The sequence below is a fragment of the Anolis sagrei genome, chromosome X, assembly GCF_037176765.1.
Source record: "Anolis sagrei isolate rAnoSag1 chromosome X, rAnoSag1.mat, whole genome shotgun sequence".
Taxonomy (NCBI): Eukaryota; Metazoa; Chordata; class Lepidosauria; order Squamata; family Dactyloidae; genus Anolis; species Anolis sagrei.
In genome coordinates, this window is record NC_090034.1 from 102,875,694 (window position 1) to 102,885,524 (window position 9,831).

General features: G+C 46.2%; 1 protein-coding gene across 1 annotated transcript in view; it reads right to left on the reverse strand.

The window, feature by feature from the left end:
• Positions 1-1,654: 1,654 nt before the first annotated feature.
• Positions 1,655-9,831, reverse strand: part of LOC137094968 (dapper homolog 3-like) — a 34,179-nt gene continuing 26,002 nt past the window's right edge. Inside the window, 3 exon segments of the mRNA XM_067461034.1 lie at positions 1,655-4,153; positions 4,961-5,032; positions 5,154-5,265. Of these exon segments, the coding sequence (XP_067317135.1) occupies positions 2,544-4,153; positions 4,961-5,032; positions 5,154-5,265 (1,794 nt within the window). The 3' untranslated portion in view covers positions 1,655-2,543.

A 9,831-nucleotide genomic window follows, 5' to 3' on the forward strand; every position in this document is an offset into this window, starting at 1 on the left:
TCTTGCAGCAACACGAGAATCACTCCAAGTGGCCAGATACTGGTCAAAGGACATTTAATCAACTACCAAACTCACACATTTTGTATTTTCTCTGTTTGTTTGCTTTGTTCTGTTAGAAATGTAATATAATTGACTGGCTGCCCTGACACGAGAAATAAATAATGCACTTAATTGTCTTTGCTTTTGAATGTATGTATTGATGGCATCGAATTGTGCCGATATGTAGACCGCCCTGAGTCGCCTGCGGGCTGATATAGGCGGGAAATAAATGATGTAAATAAATAAATAAATAAATAAATAAAAGTTGAAACCCATTCTTATGTATCCACATATCAGTCTTTTATGCAGAACATATCATGTGACACGTGTGGGGCTTGACGAATGCAAGGCTGGGGTTAAAACGTCTGGAAGAAACATGAACAACCTTCAATATGCAGATGACACCACTTTGATGGCTGAAAGCGAGGAGGAGCTGAGGAGCCTTCTCACCAAGGGGAAAGAAGAAAGCGCAAAAGCTGGGTTGCAGCTAAACATAAAAAAAAACCAAGATTATGGCAACAAGAATGATTGACAACTGGAAAATAGAGGGAGAAAACGTGGAGGCCGTGACAGAGTTTGTATTTCTAGGTGCAAAGATTACTGCAGATGCAGACTGCAGCCAGGAAATTGGGATCATAGAATCAAAGAGTTGGAAGAGACCTCATGGGCCATCCAGACCAACCCCATTCTGCCAAGAAGCAGGAATATTGCATTCAAATCACCCTTGACAGATGGCCATCCAGCCTCTGTTTAAAAGCTTCCAAAGAAGGGGCCTCTATCACACTCCGAGGCAGAGAGTTCCACTGCTGAACGGCTCTCACAGGAAGTTCTTCCTGATGTTCAGATGGAATCTCCTTTCTTGTAGTTTGAAGCCATTGTTCCGTGTCCTAGTCTCCAAGGAAGCAGAAAACAAGCTTGCTCCCTCCTCCCTGTGACTTCCTCTCACATATTTATACACATATTTATACATTTGAGTTTGAGAGTTGTAGTTCACCTAAATTCAGAGAGCACTGTGGACAATGATGGATCTGGACCAAACTTGGCATGAATACCCAGTATGCCCAAATGGGAACACTGGTGTGGAGTTTGTGGGAAATAGACCTTGACATTTGGGAGTTGTAGTTGCTGAGATTTATAGTTCACCTACAATCAAAGAGCATTATGAACTCCAAGAACAGAATTGGGCCAAACTTCCCAGACAGAACCCCCATGACCAACAGAAATTACTGTGTTTTCCGATGATCTTTGGCGACCCCTCTGACACCCCCTTGCAACCCTCCCCCCCCCCCCCCAGGGATCCCAACCGCCAGGTTGAGAAACACTGATCCACAATAAGAATGATACAAATAAAAAGAAGATACTGTTTCATCTACAAGCAAAGCCCCTCTCTCTCAATCTGTTGGTTAGAGAACTAAGTCAGTCTCCGTGCTATTTATTCCATCTTCCTACCGCTTGGCGCTGCCACCACTTGTAAAGCAAGTGGTGGCAGCGGCAAGCGGTAGGAAGATGGAATAAAAGGCCCCCTGTCTGAAGATTTGCCGAAGAATTGCTTGTTTCGTCTGCTATATTTTTCTTCACAACCAAACTTAATATATGAAAGACACAAACAAGCCAACAGAAAAAAACACCCAATTTTATTTACAAACACAGAAGAAGGAACATCCGTATCGAACTACAAGACCGACGGCATGGATTGGATTCTGGGTCCGGAGCGTTGATACCCAAAAAGGTGGGCTCCTTAGAAGTTGGCTGTACAAAAACCCATAATAAATAACCTCTCCATTAAAAAGAAGCATGGAAAAGAAAAGTTTGCAAATTTTTTCCCGGAACCCTCTCAGAATTGCTGGTAGAAGGGGGATTCTGGAAGTTAGAGTCCAAAAAAACCCAGGATGAACAAGAAAGACACATTTTTCGTGCAGCTGGGGAGACAAGGACTAGGATACCCAACATCCCCGGCTCTTGTCAAGGGCAGTGAAGCTGATCAGACTAAGCTTTGGTCCTCTAAGATGGACCAAAGATGTCCTCTAAGATGTTTAGGACTACAGTTCCCAGAATTACTACAATTGGACAAGCTGGGTGGGACTTCTGGGATTTCAAAGACCTGGAAGACCAAAATTTGGCAACCACTATGAGTTGATTCCCAAGATCTGATCCTCCAAGTGTTTTGAACTTCAACTCCCAGAAGACTCAGCTTCTTTGGCTAATGATTGGAGATTCTGGAGGACCAAAGACTGGCAGCCACTGGTCCGTGGGGCCCCAAACAAGTGGAAGATTAAATGTTGGAAACTACTTGATTCCCAAACTGTAGTCCAGGTATTTTGGACTTGATCCACCAAAAGCCTCATCTGCCTTGGCCAACGATTGAGGATCCTGGAGGACCAAAGACTGGCAACCACTGGTCTGTGGGGTCAATGCTGGGAAGGGAATGCAGGGGATAACATTTGCAAGGGAAACTTTCAGCCACAAAAGAAGGGATGTAGATGCGAATGGCCATTGGGACTCCCTTACACTGTGGTCATGACTTTGAGGGACCCAGACCGGAAACGCATGATCTTCTTCTTGAGAGCGTGGGAGGCCTTGATCTTGACAAAGACCTTGGGCTGCCCGCCGACCGTCTTCCCCGGCCCAGAGGCCGACACGAGTTGCGGGGAGAGCTGCTGGGGCCACACCAGGCCACCGCTCTCATCCGTGTCGCTGGAGGCACCGCTGCTGTAAGCGGGTGGTGAGTCCCCATCACTGACGCTGGACTCGCTGTCTCCGTAGACTAAGCCTTCTTCCATGCGGCACGTCGGGGCTTGCCGAGGCGGTTCGGGAGGACACTCGGAGTCACTCCCGGTGTTGTAAGCGTACCCGATCGGCGTCATTCCACGTGGAACACGACTTGCCTCCGCCACATTTCCTGGAGACAACTCTTCTTGGCAAATCTCTGCCGTTGAGCGCCATTTGCGGCAGCCGCTCGCCGTGCTGCCAATGTGAGGACGGCGTTGTCGGGACGGTTTCGCCGCCACTTCCTCGTGGCGCTCGGCCGTCCCATACTTGACCCCCGGTTTGTTCAGGAGGCTGTTCTCCGACTGGGATCGAGCGGCTTTCCGAGAACGGGGCGAGCTTTTTCTCCCGGATGCTTTCCGAACGTCGCTACTTCCATCTTCAGTGAAACGGCACTTCTTCGGGGGTCCGGTAACTCGTGAACGCTCCCTTGGCAACAGAGGAACCCTTTCCGGGGACAGTTCCACTGAGCGTCCCTTTGTGAGTGGAGGGGGCTTCTTTTTGCCTGGACGGTGGTGGGCCTGCTGGACCCTGGAGGGCTGCTGTGCTGGGATATACTGGGCCTTCACCATCAAGCAGGTTCCTTCCTCGGCATCGTACGAGTCCTGCACGTTGGCGGCTTCTCTATCTGGCAAAGGGGATGACGGATACGCCTCGTATTGATCCGCCGAGGGTGACCGCATGTGGGCCAGAGCTTGGAGCTTGGGGGCTTTTTTGAGGCTGGATGGAGGTGGAGGGCTATAATCATCAACAACTTTAGCAGATAGTGTCCTCTCCGCGGCAGCATCCCACGACGACCAGATTCGTGCAGCCGCAGACGTCCCGCCTTCGTGTCCACAAGGCGATGGCGTGCTGCTCCCTCTTTCCACGGACGGCGGGTGCTTACGTTCGCTTTGCGGCGGTGGCAACAACTCCAAAGGCCTCTTGCAGAGACTATTCTGCCGGACCACGTTGGACTCCGAGCCCAAACTCGTGCGCGGTTTGCTGCCCCGGACGAGCTGGCTGCGTCGGCGGATGAGGCGCGAGATGTAGCTCTCCACTTTGTGGCAGTGGGAAGCCGCCTCTTCGTAGAAGGGGAAGCCGTCGGCATAGCCCTCTTGGTCAGAAGGGTACGCCAAGGCTTGGGAGGCTGCCGAGGCGAAAGCGGAGTCTTCGTAGAGGTGGCTCCGGAGCAAGGAGTTCTGCAGGGCCACCGCGTGGAGGGGGCTTGGGTACAGGAACGGGTCTGGCGGGTAGCGGCCTGACATGGAGTCTTCCGGGTAGTCCTGGGAGGTGGAGTACGGGGCCGAGAAGGAACGTGGCACGGTGCCTCGGCTGGTGCCATCTTTGCTGCTGTTTGCCACATCGCCTGCGGAGGAAAGCAGCAAGGAAGAATAAGATGCCGGCGGAAAACAGTCCAACTCCATTTTGCCATGCAGGACTCAATCATAGCCCTCCCAACAGATGGCCGTCCAGCCTCTGATTTTATATCATCATCATCATCGTTCTATTTCAATATTTTTACTATTAATATTATGCTTGTATATTATACTTTGTTATTATTTAATATCAAATATTATATTATTCTGCATTATTATTATTATTATTATTATTATTATTATTCTACAGTTATAATCCCAAGGGCTATCCAGCCCAACTCCATTTTGCCATGCAGGACACAATCAAAGCCCCCCAGACAGATGGCCATCTAGACACTCTTTAAAAACATCACTGGAAGGAGACTCCAGCATATTCCACTTGCACACAATGGAAAACATGACAGACATATAACCCATAACAGAGTGGTTCTCAACCTTTCTAACACCGGGACCCCTAAATATGGTTCCTCATGTTGTGGTGACCCTCAACCATAAAATTATTTTCGTTGCTCCTTTATAACTGTAATTTTGCTACTACTACAAATGGTAGCAGCCCTGTGACCCCTCTGAAATGGCCAGACGACCCCCCTGGGGGTCGCGACCCCCAGATTGAGAACCGCTGATATAACCTGACCTTCATATGTATTTTTACACCCCTCTGCTATTCTAATTGTATGCTAATTTTGTCCTGACGTGTGCAGAGAAGAGATAAGTACAAGCAGATGCTAATTTCGAACCTATCCATTTTTGCATCAAGTACGAAAACAGGTATTTTGCATCCAAAGGCATGGACTCACCTACGGACTTGGGGCGCTCGCTGGCAAAGCCAAGACGGGACTCTGGGCGGCCGATGATCCGGGAGTAGGACCCTGAAGCAAAGGGGAAAGTTTCAAAGAGACCCCCAGAGGCCATCTAGTCCAACCCCATTGTGCCAGGCACCACCCGATCCCTCCCAACAGATGTCCTTTTTTTGGTGGCTTGAGTACCAACCTGAACTGGGCCAGCTGTCCGTCTCTGCCGCCTCTCCAGGCGCCTTCTCCGGATTCAGACGCAATAAACCCAACTGTTGCTCCAGTTCCCACATCAAGCCTGGGAGGATGTCCTGCAAAACAGAAGGAGAATGGATGTCTCTTACTATTTGTGATATTTGGCAACCTTAAAGGAAGAGCTGAAGTCAGGCATGGATCAACTTGGGCCCTCCAGGTGTTTTGGACTGCAATTCCCACAATTCCTAACAGCCGGTAGGCTGTTAGGAATTGTGGGAGTTGTAGTCCAAAACACCTGGAGGGCCCAAGTTGCACATTCCATTTGCAGAACTTGAACTTTGCCATTGGGAAGTGAAGGATATTGAGTACTTTCTGGGACGACCTTTGACTCGCAGACAGATGGGTACAAAAAAGACAAAAGAGGGTCATTTAGGGATGTCACTCAAACGCACAAAGGGGCCAAATTTTCACCCCGACAAAGACAAGGAAGACAAATGCAGAAGGAAGAAAGTGGATAGAAAATCCCAGCTGGGTCAGATGGTTGAGTCAAAGTGTATGCAATGTTGATACATAGAGGAAAGAGAGAGGAAAGAAAGAAGGTATGGAATAGAAGAAGGAAGAAGGGAAGAAAGAAGGTATAAAGGAAGAAGGAGAGGTGGAATGGAGGGAAGAAAAAAGAATGTATAGAGGAAGGAGGGAGGGAAAGAAATGAAGGAAGGAAGGAGGTATAGAAGAAAGAGGGAAGGGATGGAGGGAGGGAGGAAGGTATAGAGGAAGGGAAAGAAGGAAGGGAGGGAGGGAGGTATAAAGGAAGGAAGGAAGGAAGGAAGGAAGGAAGGAAGGAAGGAAGTATAGATGAGGTAGGGAGGGAAGGTATGAAAAAAAGAGGCCTAGAAGAAGGAGAGAGGGAAAGGAAGGGAAGAAAGAAGGTATGGAATAGAGGAGGGAAGAAGGAAAGAGAGAAGATAAAAAGGAAGGGAAAGAAAGGAAAGAAAGAAAAATGGCAAAAGAAGGTATAGAGGGAGAAGGAGGAAGGGAGGGAAGAAAAAGAAGCTATAGAAGAAAGGAAGGAGGGAGGGAAGGAAGGAAAGATGTAAATAATAGAAGTATAAAGGAAGAAAGGAAGTATAGAGAAGGGAAGGAAGAAAACATGCAAAGAGGTTATAGAAGTATAGAGGGAAAGAAGAAAGGAAGGAAGGAAAGAAAGAAAGATGGTATAGAGGAAAGAGGGAAAGAAGGAAGGAAAAAAGTAAATAATAGATGTATAAAGGAAGGAAGAAGGTATAGAAAAGGGAAGGAAGAAAACAAGGAAAGAGGTTATAGAAGTATAGATGAGGGGAAGAAGGAAGGGAGGGAGGAAGGTATAGAGGAAGGAGGGAGGGAAGGAAGAGAAAGAAGTAAATTTATTTATCGTGTCATCAGCAACCATTGTATTACAATTCTAACAGAGCAAAACACACACAGAGATTAAAAAGAAAAAGAAAAAAAAAGAAAGAAAAAAAACCACACAGATTTTGTAAATTTGGTATTTGGTTAAATGTCCTTTGACCAGTATCTGGCCACTTGGAGTGCCTCTGGGGTTGCCGCAAGAAGGTCCTCCATCGTGCATGTGGCAGGGCTCAGGGTGCATTGCAGCAGGTGGTCAGTGGTTTGTTCTTCTCCGCACTCGCATCCCGAGGATTCCACCCTGTAGCCCCATTTCTTAAGATTGGCTCTGCATCTCGTGGTGCCAGAGCGCAATCTGTTCAGTGCCTTCCAAGTCGCCCAGTCTTCTGAGTGCCCAGGGGGGAGTCTCTCATCTGGTATCACCCATGAATTGAGGTGCTGGGTTTGGCCCTGCCACTTTTGGACTCTCGCTTGCTGGGGTGTTCCAGCGAGTGTCTCTGTAGATCTAAGAAAACTATGTCTTGATTTAAGTCGTTGATGTGCTGGCTGATACCCAAACAGTGTGATGAGATATGTTCCACACTGGACATGCATACTCAGCAGCAGAGTAGCATAGCGCAAGGGCAGATGTCTTCACTGTGTCTGGTTGTGATCCCCAGGTTGTGCCAGTCAGCTTTCGTATGATGTTGTTTCTAGCGCCCACTTTTTGTTTGATGTTAGGGCAGTGCTTCTTGTAGGTCAGAGCACGGTCCAAAGTGACTCCCAGGTATTTGGGTGCCAGGTATTTGGGTGCGCTGCAATGCTCCAGTGGGATTCCTTCCCAGGTGATAATCCTCAGAGCTCGGGATGCTTGTCAGTTCTTGAGATGAAAAGCACATGTCTGTGTTTTGGATGGATTAGGGATCAGCTGGTTTTCCCTGTAGTAGGCGGTAAGGGCACCTAGAGCTTTCAAGAGCTTCTGTTCTACCACCTCAAAGCTCCCTGCTTGAGCGGTGATGGCATGATCATCAGCATAGATGAAACTCTCTGTCCCTTCTGGCAGTGGCTGGTCATTTGTGTAGATGTTGAACATGGATGGAGCAAGCACGTTTCCCTGAGGCAGGCCGTTCTTCTGTTTCCGCCATCTGCTTCTCTGGCCCTGTAACTCAACAAAAAAGCTCCTGTTTTGTAGCAGGTTTCCTATGAGGCGGGTGAGGTGGTCGTCCTTTGGAGGAGGCGGTGGTTCGCAGTATCATAGGCTGCTGACAAGTCTATGAAGACAGCTCCTGTGATCTGCTGCCTTTCAAAGCCATCTTCTATGTGCTGGGTTTGAAGTAAATAAAGAAGTAAATAATAGATGTATAAAGGAAGGAAGGCAGGAAAGAAGGAAGGAAAAAAGTAAATAATAAATCTATAAAGGAAGGAAGGAAGAAGATATAGAAAAGGGAAGGAAAAAAAGGAAAGAGGTTATAGAAGTATAGATGAGGGAAAGAAGGAAGGGAAGGAAGGAGGTATAGTGAAAGGAGGGAGGGAAGGGAGGGAAAGAAGGAAAGAAGTAAATAATAGATGTATAAAGGAAGGAAGGCAGGAAAGAAGGAAATAAAGGAGAAAGGCAGGAAACAGTAGAGGTATAAAGGAAGGAAGGAAAGAAGGGAGGGAAGGAAGGAAGGAGGAAGGAAGAAGGGAAAGTAAGAAGGAGGGAAGGAAGGTATAGAGGTAGTGGGTGTCAAGCTGCATTAATTCTAGATGTAACCTAAGAGAATACACTGTGAATGATTCATCACTATATATATATATTGCTCAGGACACAAAGTTCTGGAGCTCAAAAACATCATGGAATTACAGTGCCCAGTCTGGGAAGGAGGATTCTGGGCATTACACTCCAAAATGGGGCATCCAGATCGGCTCATCCAGGCCTAGGCTAAATATAATCCGGTCACATCTGTGTGATGAGTGCAATCTGTTTGCATGCGGTGCAAATGAGCTTGGGTGTCAGCTTGAAGAGGTCACAGAGAAGGCAGGTCCAAAGGTTAATTGTGAAATCTGCATGCATTTAAATGAATTAGCATGAACAAAGAGGGAGCGAGAGTGCGTGGAATATAACACATCATCAACGAATATGGGTGAAGCAGATCCCCTCCAACATTTTAGGGATGGAAAACCAGGACTCTTGAGTGCATCCACACTGAAGAATTAATGCAATTTGATATCACTTTAAGTGTGGATGCACTCTGAGTTCAAACTGCCCAAAATCTAAAAACCAAGGAACTAGATCTTGCAAAAGCTGAGGTCTGATTGAATTTGATTTGACATCATTTAAAAGCACGCGTCAGAATTCATCAACGTTGCTTCCGTCAGAACGGGAAAAGAAGACGATTGTGTACCAAATTCTGCACAGAAGAAAGAGACAAGAGTCCTATGAGGAAGCATTCAAGGAGCTGAGAATGCTAAAGACCTTGCAAAAACTATAACTCCCAGAATTCCATAGCCATGGAGGCTAAAGTGGCATCAAACTGAATTAATTCAATGGTGTAGATGGCCCCTGATGCAAAATAATAGAAAAGCTTGAAATGCAACACATAAGAGTGTCAATAAGAGAATTCGGAGCAAGGGATGATTTTTGTAAGAACTTAATATACTACCACTACTATTAATAATAATAATTAATATAAATAATAATATTATAATGATGCATAATTAAATATATATAATAATCCAGATTTTTGTAAGAACTTAATACACTACCACTATTAATAATAATTAATATAAATAATAATATAATGATGCATAATTAAATATATATAATAATCCAGATTTTTTGTAAGAACTTAATATACTACCACTACTATTAATAATAATAATTAATATAAATAATAATATATTGATGCATAATTAAATATATATATAATATAATAATCCATATAAATAAAAATGTAATGTCCAAACGATTGTGGGATTAACATAACTCAAAAACAACTGGACGAATTGACACCAAATTTGGACACAAGACACCTATCAGGCCAACAAGTGACCATCACTCATAACCACCCCCCCCCCCGAAAGCAGTGGAAAGGACTTAAAAACACAAAAAAGCTAAATGACAATACAGCGCATACACGAAAATGACTCCCCCCCCCCCCCAAGCACTGCCTTTGAGTCCAACTCTTTTCTGGTCTATGTCTAGAGGGAGGGAGGGAGGGAGGGAGGGAGGGAGGGAGGGAGGGAAGGAAGGAAGGAAGGAAGGAAGGAAGGAAGGAAGGAAGGAAGGAGAGAAGGAAAGAAGGTGAGAAAGAGGGAAGGAAGGAAGGAGAGAATGA